We start from the raw sequence: 15,924 nt of genomic DNA on the forward strand, positions 1-15,924 counted from the left end.
GGGGCTGGTTGATGTTGGATTTGATATCCCACCTTTCACTCCCTTTTAAGGAGTCTCAAAGCGGCTAACATTCTCCTTTCCCTTCCTCCCCCACAACAAACACTCTGTGAGGTGAGTGGGGCTGAGAGACTTCACAGAAGTGTGACTGGCCCAAGGTCACCCAGCAGCTGCATGTGGAGGAGCGGAGACGCGAACCCGGTTTCCCAGATTACGTGACTACCGCTCTTAACCACTACACCACACTGGCGAACATGTTCGACCATGTTGGTGGAACAGCACCCCCTTCACCTAGTGGCCCAGCCTCCTGAGGGTTCAATGGCAATGCATGAAAGCGCCAGGCCTCTCCCAGCAAGAGCCCCCCCACCCCCGACAGATAGGAAAGGAGGAGACACACTGCAGGAAGAGGAAGACTGCAAAGCAAAGGACTCCCTCCAGCTGCCGGCTCAATACCACTTTACCTGTGTGTCCTTTCCAAGCTGGGCCTTTCCTATTTCTTCTTTCAGAGCCTCTATTTCCTGTGCCAAACCCTTTTCAATGACAAAACAGACAAGGTTGTACAATGGAGACAACACATCCCACAAAAATGAGAAAAAGAAGGGTGCGAAAAATTCGGCCACAAACAGGGCAATGCAATGACAAACACACAAACACACACACAAGAAAGGCAGCGCACGACAGATCCAGCACCTACCTGGACAGTTTTTTCCTTGGTGGCAACTTTAAGGACCTCAGCCTGGAGCAGTTCTTCCACAGACTTGATTTTCCCATCCTTCTCACTAATTCTTTAGCAAAGAGAGAGAGAGTGAAAAGAGTAGAGAGGTTAAGAAACTCAGTGGTACAGCATTGGAAGGGGAGGCATTTGCGCAAGATGGGAAAGAAATGCTTCAGGAAGTTGCTGAAGAATATAATGCAATACTGCCCAAATTAATCAGAGCAAGCATCAAGAAGTTGGTATTTTAGGTATACAGTAAACTGATTCACAACTGAAAGAGTAGGGTGGGATCTGCTGGTAGAGAAGCTTCTGCTTAAAGAAAAGCAATTTCTTCAATTAATCTTCTTCAAAGAATACAGCACTGCTACTATTACTGCGGGATGCCGGTGGCGCTGTGGGTAAAAGCCTCAGCGCCTAAGGCTTGCAGATCAAAAGGTCGGCGGTTCGAATCCCCACGGCGGGGTGCGCTCCCGTCGTTCGGTCCCAGCGCCTGCCAACCTAGCAGTTCAAAAGCACCCCCGGGTGCAAGTAGATAAATAGGGACCGCTTACTGGCGGGAAGGTAAACGGTGTTTCCGTGTGCTGCGCTGGCTCGCCAGATGCAGCTTTGTCACGCTGGCCACGTGACCCGGAAGTGTCTCCGGACAGCGCTGGCCCCCGGCCTCTTGAGTGAGATGGGCGCACAACCCTAGAGTCTGTCAAGACTGGCCCGTACGGGCAGGGGTACCTTTACCTTTTTACTATTACTGCAGGACATTCTTTCTGCTTTTAAAACAAGGTTGGGTTTTCACCCAATGCCAGTGCAGCTATTGGCACCCGACTTGAAAGCTCCCTGGGACTTTAAAAAGGAAACCCCAAAAGTTATAAATCTCATGCAAGCAATCCAACTTTATTCTGTGTGCACTGGTGTGACCCGAGCAAGCATACAGGGGGGGAAATTTGTTTCAACACACATGCAGATGATATTTTTGTTTTATTTAGGTTGGGGAGGGGGGCTGAGCTGGCCCAGAATCAGCTGGATCCCAAGTTGGATCCATTATGGTCACATGACAGCACTGGGTCTGCTCTGGTTCTGACTACTGTACTAGCTCTAGAATGGTGAAGTCATCTACCTGTCCTCCTCCCTTCTACCCCTGGTGTCAAGCTTGGCAGGACTATAGATGCAGCGATGGCCCCATTGCTCTGTTAAGCCCTGCTGGGCAGCAGCCTCAATTTAGGCTGCACCCTGAAGCCTTTCATTTCACAATCATGGTTTCTTCTGAAGAGTCAAATGCAGCAACTTCGAACATCCCACTGCACAGATCACATTCTTAAAGTCTGGGCGCTTCTGTAGTCAAAGCCTGCCCACACAGGCTTCGTGGATAACAGAAAAGTAAGGGTAAAGAGGGCTTTCAAACTGAAGAAAAGGAAATGTGCTTTTACTTACACTCTTTGTAATTCTTCCACCAACGTTGCAAAGGAAACCTTGGGGAACAAAAGCAAGGAGGACGGATGTTTAGAGAGAAAGTCAGAATACTGAAGCTAGCAGATGGTACCAGCTCTCACCAACTTTGCTGATGGAATTCGTTTTGGAAAGCTAATCGGTCCTATTTTTTTTTTAATCAGACTAAACTGTAGCATTTTGCAGCACCTGTAATTAGTTCTTTGCAAAATTTAAGAGTCAGCTTGAGGAATACAGGTTTCCTCACCAAACAGAGGTAGGGCAGCTTTATGAATGATACTTTGCAAGCTCCTGTTCTAATGGAATCTCACTGAGACCCACAATTTCCCTTCTTCTGCAATGCTAGAAACTACTGTACCTTGGGAGGGCACTTGGAAAGTGTGGAACTTTGCTGCACGGCCAAAGGCTTTACCTTTGCATGGCTTGGCCAACAAGTTCTGCTTACACTCTAAAGATAGTTAACAACTCAGCTCAAGGTTGAATGCTGTTGACATTTCCATTCCACCTTAAGGAATAGGCGTGAGATTGTTGCATGTCACATGTCTGTTTACATTCCAGCATAGTATGCTGGGAACTTCCGTTTGTGTATAGCTTTTGCTTTTGCTGTTCTCTCCGAGACGACATGAGAGAGACAACATGTTTCTTTGTTCTGATTTATGTTTAATAAATCTGTAGCTGTAGCATGACTTCATACGACTCACGCCTACTTCTGTGTGCGCAGTACACTCTGCTAATTATGTGCCCTGGCTTCTAAAGGTCGCTGATTTACGTCGGATTTAGCACAGGCCGATGGAAGGAGACGTCCGAGCTGGGCTTGCCAACTGGCCTCTCAGCCCCTCTGCATGTCGAATGCATGCATGGCCAAAGGTTTTACCTTTGCATGGCTTGACCGACAAATTCTGCTTACACTCTGAAGACAGCCAACAGCCCAGCTCAAGGTTGAATGCAATCTTTCCACAAGCCCAACTGGGTAAATAATGTTGACAAGTTTTCAACATTAAACCCCATCTCCCTTTGTCAAAACGGGCAAACCCTGCAAGTAGAACTGCAGTGAAACCATCAAGAGTCGATGGCTGCCTCAGGGCCAGAAGCTGGGGTAGGACTTGCAGAAAGTCACAGCAACTACTTTCAAGTTTAGAAAAACCTTCACCTTGCTTTGAATGGGCTTCAAAGGACCGAGGGCTGAACTCAGAACAGATGGCATCACCTCTCGCTAGCTTTGCTGATGGAAAGGGTACCCACAGATCAGAATGTTGGTCAATTATATTTTTAGATTGGATTAAGCAGCAGCAATATTTGCATCACGTGTCACACGAGGGCTAATGCAGACATAACTGCAACTGCCGTTTATGCATAAACAACAGCTGACATGCAATCTTTCTAATCATGGAAGTAGGCCGCGGAGATCTTCTGAGAGCGTCTCTTTACACTATTCCTCTGCTCATGTGGAGTAAGACATTTGTGCAGACATTTATTTACAGGGGTTAGCAGACTGCAGGAATGTTAGCAGTTAACTCTTCAAGGACCCAATTCTTTGAAATCCAACTGAACGAAAAGCACAAGGCAAAAGCAGTGAGGCCCATTGCAAAATGGAAGCAGCAATTTCAGGCGAAATCCTCCGACAGGGATTGACTTAACAGCAACCAATTTGAAAACCTTTCTTAACAAAACCAAACCAAGGCAACGTACCTGCTCTGTTTGTACCCTCTGCAGATTTTCAACTTCACTTTTCAAGGATGCGTTCTCTGTTCTCAGTGCCTTTTAAGAGGAAAACGTTTTCAACACAGTACTGTTAATTGCAACCACAAAAGGGAAGATGATACATTTGCCAATAACAACATTCTATTATCGCTGCTGACTTATCTGACAACATTTTAAACGTGTGGAAGTCACGGTTTACATGGCTGGGTCCCTTTCCTGACATAATCTTTGTTTTGTACCCCAGCATCTCTCCTCAAAACCTTTAAAGTGGTGGTTCTCACCCTGTGAAACATCTCAGAAAAAGTCTGTCCTGGTCTTCCTATCCACTGATACGTGCCCTTGGGTTTTAGCCTGCAAGGAGCTCAGCAACATTTACCCAGCCCAAACAGAATAAGCAGGTCAAAGGAAGAGCTTCACACCCGAGATCTAAGCGTCACACGCTCCTTCAAGCTTACAAAGCTTGGCCGGTAGACAAGTACCAATGGGGCAGGCGGGAGAGTCTAAATGGATGGCTGCTACCTTACGCTGAAGGCGTTCACTTTTCTCAAGTGTAGAAAGAAAAAAGCCAAAGGAAAAAAGCTTGCCCTGTAAGATTCAAGTCCATAACTGCTTTCTTAAAGGGACTACAACTGGAAAAAGCTTGTGCTGCTTTTCAGACAGGGAATACAGTCGTACCTTGGATCCCAAACGCCTTGGTACTTCGACGTTTTGGCTCCCGAATGCTGCAAACCCGGAAGTGAGTGCTCCAGTTTGTGAACGCTCTTTGGAACCTGAACGTCCAACAGGCCTTCTGATTGGCTGCAGGAGCTTCCTGCAGCCAATCAGGAGCTGCGCTTTGGTTTCCGAAAGTTTTGGAAGTCGAACGGACTTCCGGAACGGATTCCATTCAACTTCCAAGGTACGACTGTATCTGGAATTTGGTGCAGCTGGGGTACTCCATCATGGTTCCCTCCCTTTATAGACTACAAAACATGGGTGTGCCATTGTCGCATTCAGTAAGATCTTCAGTTGCTGACTTCATCTCCTGCCACTAACTGCTGTATAAGATGCAGTGGTACCTCGGGTTAAGTACTTAATTTGTTCTGGAAGTCCGTTCTTAACCTGAAACTGTTCTTAACCTGAAGCACCACTTTAGCTAATGGGGCCTCCTGCTGCCACCGCACCGCCAGAGCACGATTTCTGTTCTCATCCTGAAGCAAAGTTCTTAACTCGAGGTACTATTTCTGGGTTAGCGGAGTCCGTAATCTGAAGCGTATGTAACCTGAAGCCTATGTAACTCGAGGTACCACTGTATTTAACTAGTTCTGTGACTGGACTCAGGATGGGGCTGAGGAAGTCCTCTTCCTTTGCCAGTCTTTCACTGTCCCTCGACCTAAGCTGAGTTGCTGGATTAGCCCATTATTTTTCCAGGGAGAGTGGGGAGGAGAACAGAGCAACTGAGGCAGGACAGCGATGGAGAGACAGAAAAGGGGAGCTTGGGACAAAAGTGAAGCAGCAGCTGCTGTTGCTACAATCCAGGCATGTAACTACCCTGTGGTGGAGCGAGACACACTATATTAGCACCCAATGCCACACTGTTCATGCACTGGGCATGCCTGACTCTTAAGAAGAGAGTTTACCTTCAGCTCGTCTTCTTTATTTGCCATCTCTATGAGTCCAGCTTCAAGGAGTTCCTCAACCGTCTTTATTTTGTCATCCTTGTCTGTCATGCTGAGGAGGAGTTGAAAAGGATGTGATGAACTTCAACTCAAAATCAACTGGTGCTACCAGGACGACAATCCTATGTTCATTTGTTTGGGTGTCTTTCCTGCTGAAGCCAGTGGGCATTGGTGGCGAGCAAGCAAGAACATACGAAGCAGCCTTAAAATGAGAGCCAGACCACTAGTTCGTTTAGGCCAGGACTGTCTCATTAGCAGACAACGGTTCTCAGGGTGTCTTCAGCAGAGCAGTTGTTCCCAGTCTAGGTACTGAAAATCTTGTAACTGGAAATGTTAGGGATGGAACCTGGAACCCTCTCCATGTTAAGCATGCACCTTAGCACAGAGGTATGGGGTCCTCCCCCTGTTAGAATTCCTGCCCCATGATTGCAGTCATGGGATTGTTGTCTATCACATGACAGTATATGTTTCAACTCCACAGAGTGGGAATTGATGGAGACAGGATGTTTGTGTTACTGTGTTCTGTGAAGTGGGACTATTGTCCTTTGTTCTTTTTTCTCTGTGCTGTTTGATGCGAGAGAGAGGGGGAGCCATGTTGCAGTGTTCCGTGTGTGTTTATATGTAAATAAAGTAGATTAGCCAAAATGCTGAGTTGCTGAGGTCTGTTACGTGAACTGCGCAGACTCTGCGGATCCCTAAGTGTGCCTGTGTCTGTTGGCATCGGTCGCTGTGATGTTCAGGCAGAAGAAAGCTTTTGAAGCTCCCGAACGAAAGACCAGGAGGGAGAGAACATCCCAGTCGGGCATGTGTCTCTGCCAGGGTCCTACTCGAGTGTAGGCTGAGCTCCTGACACCCCCTGCTAGGCTGCAGGTACTTAGCACAAAACACCTACAGATTTATTATTCTTAATAAGATTAGCTGTTCTTTTTGCTTGTGAAAGTTTGCTTGTGAAATAAATGAGAGGCTACCTACTGCCCCATCTCTTACCTTCTTTCCATTTGCTCCAACAAATCCTTATTCGTCTGAAAGCAGGAGAGAAAGAGAGAAAAGTCATGCTTAATGCTGGTTTGCAGCTCTAGTGAGCAAGACAGCTGCTCAGAATCCGGCTGTTTGCATTTCTGCTGATTATCTGAAGCGCCGATGCAGAAAGTCTGAAGCTGAAAATCCCCCTCCCCAGCCATGATAATAATCATGTTAAAAGGTGATTAGATTTCTTTCAACGATGCTCCAAAACTGCCATGCGTTGCCTAGCAGTGCAAATGGCCCAGATATCCCGACTCCTATTAAGCAGGAATTCTGGAACTGCCACTTTTATCCAAGCCAAATAGAACATGTTCCCAGCTCTCACCGTTACAGTTAATATTTCAAAGCAAAGTGGCCCATTATGCTAAAGATAGCTTGAGAACGAGAGGACAGAAAAGGGCTTCCTGGAGCCAAGGAGATGCTTTCCTACTCCCTAACATACCTCACCCCAGTGTATCTGAAGAAGTGTGCATGCACACGAAAGCTCATACCAAGAACTAACTTAGTTGGTCTTTAAGGTGCTACTGGAAGGAATTTTTTTATTTTATACCTCACCCCAGTCTCTGTACCCTTGGATCAGGCATAGGCAAACTCTGCCCTCCAGATGTTTTGGGACTACAACTCCCATCATCCCTAGCTAACAGGACCAGTGGTCAGGGATGATGGGAGTTGTAGTACCAAAGCATCTGGAGGGCCGAGTTTGCCTATGCCTGCCATAGATAAAGGTAAAGGTACCCCTGCCCATACAGGCCAGTCTTGCCAGACTCTAAGGTTGTGCGCTCATCTCACTCTAGGGTCACGTGGCCAGCGTGACAAGCTGCATCTGGTGAGCCAGCGCAGCACACGGAACGCCGTTTACCTTCCCGCTGGTAAGCGGTCCCTATTTATCTACTTGCACCCGGGGGTGCTTTCGAACTGCTAGGTTGGCAGGCGCTGGGACCAAACGACGGGAGCGCACCCCACCGCGGGGATTCGAACCGCCAACCATGCGATCGGCAAGTCCTAGGCGCTGAGGTTTTACCCACAGCGCCACCTGCGTCCCCTGCCTTAGATACTAGCCACCAAAATCCTCTGAACGACTTTACTCCTCACCTTGTAATTATTACAGTATTTTGTCATTCTGACAGAATAAGCTTTGATTCATTCAATGAGCTAGTCTCCAGTTTAAAAAAAGATTACTTGTAAGCAACATTACCTACTTCCCTTTGTTAAGACGTAAAAGCCCCCCTTTTCTGTAATAAATGTAAGGTTATTGCCTCCATATAAGAGCCACTAGCCAAAGAAAAATGAATTTTTAAAACAGCCTCTATTACTTAAATAAATTTATTTCGTGTTTAAGCAATTCTGATTTGGTCCACTGCACTCCTGGCTAAACCAATATAGCCTGAACGAAAGATGTTGGAACCTTTCTGCTCTTTCCCCCATTCCCAGAATCCTGCCCTTCCTTCAACCAGAACTCTCTATGCTCTGGACTAAGAGAAACTAGAAAATCCGTTGAAATCTAACCAATTAGCAGAGCTTTGCATGATTTATTCTGCTTCTGCTGGACATATGAAGGGCTAAGGAGTTACACAATGCAGTGAAGCTCCCTCCCGGGCTATCTCTTAAGTGCTGGAGATTCTGTTCAGTAATCCCCTTTTTCAGTTATCAAGATTTCACATTCTCAAGCAGTACCAGTTTCTGTTTCAGCAATTTCTGCACAATCCTAGGAAACACATATAAACCCTCCCTTCTGTTACTTCTTCCAAGTTGAGGTATTATCTTTATGCAACTGATGTTCTGCTACTCTTCCCATCCACAGAAGCTTCAATTAGAGGAATTATCTCAGCCTCTTACAGTCTCAGCTTCCTAGAAATTTGTCCCTAGTGCCAAGCTTTTTGGTCAGATTCCATTTTTCCACATTATTCTTCAATTTTCTTGCAGAACTACTGAAGTATTCCTTCATCAGCTCTGTAGCCTCTGGAGCTTTAAGCAATCTTGCCAAAAGAATGCTAGGTGTCTGTCTGCCATGTTTGGTGATCTGTAAGAGACTCTTCCCCCTCTCACTTTTCTGTTGACACAGGAGGTTCCAGATTTGATCCTCGCCATGTCCAGTTCAAGCTATGGTTTTCCCAGTCGTGATGTATGGAAGTGAGAGCTGGACCATAAAGGCTGATCGCTGAAGAATGGATGCTTTTGAATTATGGTGCTGGAGGAGACTCTGGAGAGTCCCATGGACTGCAAGAAGATCAAACCTCTCCATTCTGAAGGAAATCAGCCCTGAGTGCTCACTGGAAGGACAGATCCTGAAACTGAGGCTCCAATACTTTGGCCACCTCATGAGAAGAGAAGACTCCCTGGAAAAGACCCTGATGTTGGGAAAGATGGAGGGCACAAGGAGAAGGGGATGAGATGGTTGGACAGTGTTCTCGAAGCTACCAGCATGAGTTTGACCAAACTGCGGGAGGCAGTGGAAGACAGGAGTGCCTGGCGTGCTCTGGTCCAGGGGGTCACGAAGAGTCGGACATGACTAAACAACAACAAATGTCCAGTTAAACCAAGGGTAGGCAATGTGTTACCCTACGGATGTTGGACTGCAGCTCCCATAATTCCTGAATAGGGATATGAGATGTAGCCGAACACATCTGAAGGCACCTTGCTGGCTTCCCCTGGGTCAAAACACCTCAGAGAGGGTGGCTGAGAATGACCTCTGCCTGCAACTGACTTGCTGCACAGCAGCTCCTTATAACCCCAAAATTACATTCCCCCCTGCTCCTGGCATAACTTCCTCAGTGCAAGTTCTATTAGTTAAACCAGGGGTCGGCAACCTAAGACCCATGGGCCACAAGCGACCCATGGGGATCGTTTAAGCAGCCCATGGACCCCCGCCGCCCATTCAGTCAGCTCCCGTGCGCCACAGAGCAGAGCGGAGACCACCATCTGCGACGCTGGCTGGCTGGCTTCCCATTGGCTGCAGGAAGCTCCTACAGCAAATGGGAAGCTGCACACGCATCCTCCATGCTGGAAATAGCATTTGCGCATGCGTGTGCGTGCGCACTCCGGCCCACCGTGGAGTCTGCGGGACCGTGAACCGGGCCAAGCCACAAAAACTTTGCCGACCCCTGAGTTAAACTATTGTAGCAAATAAAACGATGAGCTCTGCGGCAGATCAAGGAAGACCCATTGGAACTGACGGACATGGGGAACTTAGGTCCAGTAATTTGAATGGGTCTGCTCTGAGTAAGACTACGTTGGAGACATCTCCCAGTTACTTACAGTGAGATATTGTTCCATAGATGTTGGCAAGAGCCAACTTGGTCGGCTGCATTTGCAGGACCTGTGCGCCCAAATGTGGCTGCTCCTTAGTGGCAAGAAGGAAGACATCAAAGAAGCCAAAGGAGCTAAGCAAACTGTTGCTCCCAAAATGCTCCCTTTCCAAGCTACCGATGGTAGCAGCACCACTTCTAGTCCTTTGTGGATTCCCTTTTTCCAGGAGCTGCACCAAAACAACCATTTCTAGGTCACGTAGCCTGAGATCAGAGGGGCTTATGCTCTGCCATCTGGAGCGGGGAAGGCAAACGGTGACCCCAACATCTCCATTCTCAGCCCCTGAGTCTCAAATGCAAACCAAACCCTCTCGTTATCCAAGCAAAGAGCAAAGCTAAGGTTTGTACTGAAGGCCTACCACTGATGTCTGGTCTACTCAGCAAGATCTAGTAGATAACACAAGCAGCTGGTGCTCTCCACCCTGGCCAAGGGAACAGCAACCCTGAATATCACAGCATTGTCCACCCATCTGAATATTGTAATACTGTACTGCCAGAGGCATAAGCAATTAAAGGCATCCCTTACTGAAAACGTCGTCTAGAGCACCGCTGGCATTCGCGAAGCAGGAAAAGCCTATTAAGTGTGCTCCAAAGAGTTGTTGGGCCTGCATGTTCTCAACGTGCAAGCATCGTTTTTGTGTATTTCAGATTGTCTACTCCAACTCCGCGCCCTGCCCCCCAGCAAGACATAATGGTATTGTGAGAGGATAAGAATCATAGAATCGTAGAGTTGGAAGACACCCCAAGAGTCATCTAGTCCAATCCCTTCCAATGCAGGAATTAGTGGCCAATTGAAGAAATAGTGGCCAAATGAAGTGGGGGGTCCATTTGGCTGCTTCCTACCCTGAAGTTGTATTTTTAAGAGAAAGAGACTGGATATTATAAGGGGATGCTTTTTGCTGCAAGCATTCTAACCATGCCCATGGAGGACCAGAATCTTATTTTCCAATTAATTTCTCATATAGTTAACATTAACATATGGTATTACCGTATTTTTCGCTCTATAAGATGCACCAGACCACAAGACGCACCTAGTTTTTGGAGGAGGAAAACAAGAAAAAAAATATTCTGAATCTCAGAAGCCACAATAGCAAGAGGGATTGCTGTGCAGTGAAAGCAGCAATCCCTCTTGCTGTTCTGGCTTCTGGGATAGCTGCACAGCCTGCCTTCGCTCCATAAGACGCACACACATTTCCCCGTACTTTTTAGGTGGGAAAAAGTGAGTCTTATAGAGCAAAAAATACGGTACATAAACGGCTTACGGATCATGCATATTAAGGAGCATAAAATATTGTCAATAAATGGTGAAATCGTCAAGATCTTGCACCTGTTTTCAGTCTATTCCAAACACCATGCATAAACATGCAGCAAATAATACCAATCTAGATACAAAAGCAAAGGACAAGAGCAGGCACAAACATTTATGCCCCACTTTTTCAAAAAAAATTAAATGATTTTTGAAGCTTAACTATCTGGCAGATCTGCACCATGTATTTAAAGCACATGACTTCCCCCAAGGAATCCTGAGAACTGCAGCTTTACCCAGAGCTACAATTCCCAGCACCCTTGGCAAACGACTGTTTCCTGGGATTCTTTGGAGGAAGTCATGCGTTTTAAATGTGAGTTGGGTGTGAATCTGCACCCTGTCCTCCTGAAATACTCAAGAAGTTAACTGGGGTGTGGAGCTCACTTAACCAAGCAAGTATTGTCCACCACCAAAGACAGCTCCGGAATTCGAATTAGATACTAGATTTCTGAGCATATAACCTCCCTTCTCAGGTGTGATGTTGTTCATGTGGGGGGGGGGGGGTGCGGGCAGCGCATCCTACCTAGAAGTCGTTCCAAACCCAGCTCTATAAGCAACTAGAAGACACAGGATATAAACATCCTTTAACCCTCTGCTGGCTCCCACATCCAACCCTCAAATCAGCTGCATCTACAGCTGTTTCTGAACAAATATAGTATTATTAGCAGAAATTTGCCTGCCATACCTGCTCAGACAAGAGAGCCTGCAGCTTCTGAACTTCCAGCTGCAGCGCTTTGTTTTGATCCTTTAGAACCTGAAATGAAATCACCAGACGGCGCTGTCAGTTCGGAATTCTGTGCCCAGACATTGCTCCTGCAATTTTCTTTGTGTTATTGGAAGAGAAAGGGTGGTTCTGATGAACAGCAATTGGCAGAAATGTTAAGAGAGTCCTGATCCCTGTTTGGGTTGGCTATCTATCCGTTGAATTGAAAAGGGTGGATCGCCACCATGATTATAATGACAGCACTTCTGGGAAGGGTCTTCGCTTTAACCCACTTATGGCGATCCCAGCTTGCTCCAGGCGATCCCAAGGGGCACAGATTTACTGGAATAGCCTATGTGAAGTGCTTTGAACACAGAGGAAAGTGCTTTGATGGAACAGAAGGAATAAGGGGAGGAAGTACAAATTTGATCTTGGGGGGTGGGGTGGGAAGAGACACTGAACACATGAAGCTGCCTTATGACAAATCAGACCACTGGGTCTGTCTAGCTCAGTATTGCTTGCACTTCTGAACTCCTGGAGAGCTGCTTCCGAAGGGGAAGGAACAGGTCCTGGAGATGCCAGGAATTGAAGCAAGGACCTTCTGCATGCCAAACAGATGATCCACCACTGAGCTCTGGGCCCTTCCTCCTGAATGCAGGAAATCACATTTCAACAGCATTGAGCTGGGAGGGAGGGATGCTCAAAGGAAGAACTAGAATAAACTGGGGAACCAGGGAAGGGGATAGACTAGGAACCCCCCCCAAAAAAAAACACCCTAAAGGTCTAGCAACTGGAAGCAAATCTAGCATTTGGGAGAAAACCTTGCCTCTGTTAGCAGCACTGCTATGAACAGCACCTCTGGCTATGATCATTCTCCAGCAGGGAACCCTGCAAGCCTGATCTGGATCAGAGCATATTCTAGATCACATGTCCTGCAGCTACTTTCCCCCCAAATAAAAGAGTTCAGTTTAAGCACACTTTTAAAAATACTGAATATCATAACGTGTGGTTTAGACCTCAAGTCCCCTGATTAAAAATAAAAATAAGGAAAAACAGCTGATCTGGAGAAAAAGCATGGGGAAGGGGAACGCTAAGTATGAGTGAATACTTTTGCTCATATTGAAATCCCCACTCGTTTCAGAAGCTCCTTAGCACTGGGGTCTGCATAGACACTGCAGTGCCCCTCTGCTCGCTTCATGCTGAGCCACAATTTTGTGATGAGACACCTCACTTTTCTTTCCTGCATCACTGACAGCAATTTTTTTCAAGCCGCATCTCCATTTGTTTTTGGGGCGCTGTGCTGCTACACTACCATCCAGCACCTTTTCTTGTGCCCTTCCTAGTCCTGCTGCCAAGTTGTCAGCTGTCCTGTTGTGAGTAAGGCTTCTCTAGGCAATGCGCGCGCGCGCGCACACACACACACACACACACACACACTCTACCTGAAGTTCCTCTTTTGCACTTGAAGCTTTGGCATGGTGTCCCTGAAGCTGCTCCTCCAGTGCTCTGATTTTTTCATCTCTGGCCTGAGTACTGAAAAACAGGGCAAAAGGTTAAAAAGGAAGAAAGCCCCGCCCCCCTGCTTACAAGGCCCAGCCCACTCCAAAGCAAGCACATAACAATCAAAGAACAATGGCTTATCAGATGGCACTCTTTGTTTATTTACCTTTTCTGCATCCTTTCCAGCTCATGCGCAGCAGCGGCCTAGATAGAAAGAGGATTAGCACTATTTAGTGTGTTGCATCCGAGCAAGAGTCAGCAAACACAGCTACATCCAACATTAAAAAGCCAAGATTGAGCCCATGAAATTTAGCTTCTTGCTGTGCTTCTCATTTTCTGCCACAAGCAAAAAAAAAGGGGTGGGGTGGACAGACACATGTTTTGCACATCTCTGAAAAAGGCACCGCCACATGCTCAGTAATCTGCTCATCAGACTGTGCTCTGCAGCGATGCTTTCAAATCTAGGAAAGAAAACACTTTATATTAGGTAACAGGCTAGGAAGTGAAAATGCTCAGGGCCCCGTTGCTCTGGATAATGATGTATATGCCTGCATTAAAGGAAATGCCACAGAGCTGGGGGGGGGGGCGGGGAAGAAGATATCTGCCCACGAACGGGCAGAGAGTCATTCCAGTGTGGGGGCACCAACTCCATTACTCTGATATTCTGAAAATGCCTTCAAGCCGCAATCTAGAAAAAGGAGGATTTCCCCCTTAAGCTGGAGGAGCTTCAAAGCAGGTTGAAGCCACGAGCACAGTAAAACTTCCGCCTGCAATGAAACAATTCACAAACAGGTGCTTAATTCCCCATGGCGGCTCAACGCTTTGTACAGCACTTGCATTTGCTGCAGTTAACGCAGATTCTGTCTGCAAAGATGTGAAAGCATGAATGATAAGACACATGCCCTTTAGCATCAGTAAGACATGTGCTTGGAACCCGACTTGGCTGCAGCTCGCCAGCACGTGCCCATAGGTGAATGAGGAGCACATTTGTCTTTTATACTCTGTGCGCCAGACGCAGCAAGCACAACTGTGATGGAAAGTATGTGTAACCTTGCGAGTTATTTTTGGCTGAGAAACAGTGAGAGGTGTGCCATCGCTCAGCGTGCTCCAGGGCAGAGAGATGATCTAGACCTGGGTCTCCTTAGTCTGCTACATGTGGCCTTAGCATGAACCGTCCTCCACTCTGTTCAAGCCCACAAGGACAGGGAACCAAGAGTCTCCCCATTGTGCAACCCTTTATTTCAGGGGTGGGGAAGGAGATGCCCTCCAAATGTCGCCGAACTACAACTCCCATCATTCCTGACTACTGGCCATTCTGGCTGAGACTGATGGGAACTGAAGTCTAACAACATATGGAGGGTCTATAGAACCTCATATGGAGGGTCTATAGAACCTCATATGGAGGGTCTATAGAACCTATAGAAGGGTCTGGCAACTTCTGTTTCAGTGTATCTGAAGAAGTGTGCATGCACACGAAAGCTCATACCAAGAACTAACTTAGTTGGTCTTTAAGGTGCTACTGGAAGGAATTTTTTTATTTTGACTATGGCAGACCAACACGGCTACCTATCTGTAACTGGAACATATGGAGGGCTAGATTTTCTCCACTCCTGCTTTTTGTTTACTTGACTAAATAGTCAACTGTTTCCTTCACGTTTCCCTCGAAAGTCCTAGATCTCAAATCGTCTCATCTATTTAGGCAGGGCAAGCACGATTTCTTATCACAACTTGTTAGCAGTAGCAGTGGATTAATTACAAAACAAAAAATTGTGCAGATGTTTGGAACTGAGGAAGAGAGGAGGGTCCAAGGCCAAGGTGGATCATCCTAAGCAACAAAAATCACTAGATTAGGTAAACAGAATGTAGGCCTAGGCTGGATAAAGAATTGTTGCATTTATATACTATGCTTAGGTACACATTTGGGCTGAATGTGCAGCACAAAATCTGAGCTACGGCACTAGAGCATGTGCAAAACGCCCCTATCACTAACGATCAACTCTAACCAGCCTCTAAGTTTCTGACTGCAGGGGAAAAGGGGCTTCCATGTGTGAGGTCAGGTGTGAGCCAAAGCTTTTCTTTTCGAGATTTTGTGCAAAGAACAGCAGATAAGAGATGAAACTCACCCCCTTGAGGTGAGCTTCTAACTGAGCACACCTTAAGTACTTTTGAGTTTAGATCATTCCCAAGTGGCACTGAATGACCCCGCCTTTTACATTTGGAGCCGGTTTTCCTTAACTTGCGCTAAAGCACAAATATTACTCAGCACAAATAATACTCAAGTGTTGTCAGTGGAATGGCAGAACACAGTACTTGTCAAGATATGAATATGGGTTTGTTAACCTGCTCGTTGGTGAGCGCCTGCAACTTCTGCACTTCTGCTTTGAGGGACATGTTCATGTTCTGTACAACCTGGAGAGGGGAGAAACAGGTTTCACATTACAGGGTGCGGCCAGAAAGTCCCAGCCGTGACATTTTCAACTGCACCAATCTCAGTTTGAGCTCCTCATCCGCAGCAATCAAAACATACATTCCATGTACCTGCTAAGAAACAGCCTCATCTCGTCTCCTTCCACAGG

At 46.8% G+C, this 15,924-nt stretch overlaps 1 protein-coding gene across 8 annotated transcripts in view; it reads right to left on the reverse strand.

Annotated features, from left to right (window-relative positions):
• KTN1 (kinectin 1) overlaps positions 1-15,924 on the reverse strand; it is a 112,474-nt gene that overhangs the window by 41,773 nt on the left and 54,777 nt on the right. For 4 of the 8 annotated variants that reach the window (XM_083514182.1, XM_083514186.1, XM_083514183.1 and 1 more), the window contains exons 15-24: positions 15,689-15,757; positions 13,515-13,552; positions 13,291-13,381; positions 11,831-11,899; positions 6,499-6,533; positions 5,473-5,563; positions 3,842-3,910; positions 2,138-2,175; positions 692-782; positions 459-527 (exon numbers count right to left, since the gene is read on the reverse strand). In XM_083514182.1, coding sequence (XP_083370308.1) covers positions 459-527; positions 692-782; positions 2,138-2,175; positions 3,842-3,910; positions 5,473-5,563; positions 6,499-6,533; positions 11,831-11,899; positions 13,291-13,381; positions 13,515-13,552; positions 15,689-15,757 — 660 coding nt within the window. The remainder of the gene's footprint in view (positions 1-458; positions 528-691; positions 783-2,137; positions 2,176-3,841; positions 3,911-5,472; positions 5,564-6,498; positions 6,534-11,830; positions 11,900-13,290; positions 13,382-13,514; positions 13,553-15,688; positions 15,758-15,924) is intronic. The other 4 variants (XM_083514187.1, XM_083514185.1, XM_083514184.1 and 1 more) reach the window with 1 other exon arrangement.

The sequence above is a fragment of the Podarcis liolepis genome, assembly GCF_965112155.1.
Source record: "Podarcis liolepis genome assembly, chromosome: 1".
In the NCBI taxonomy this organism is placed as follows: Eukaryota; Metazoa; Chordata; class Lepidosauria; order Squamata; family Lacertidae; genus Podarcis; species Podarcis liolepis.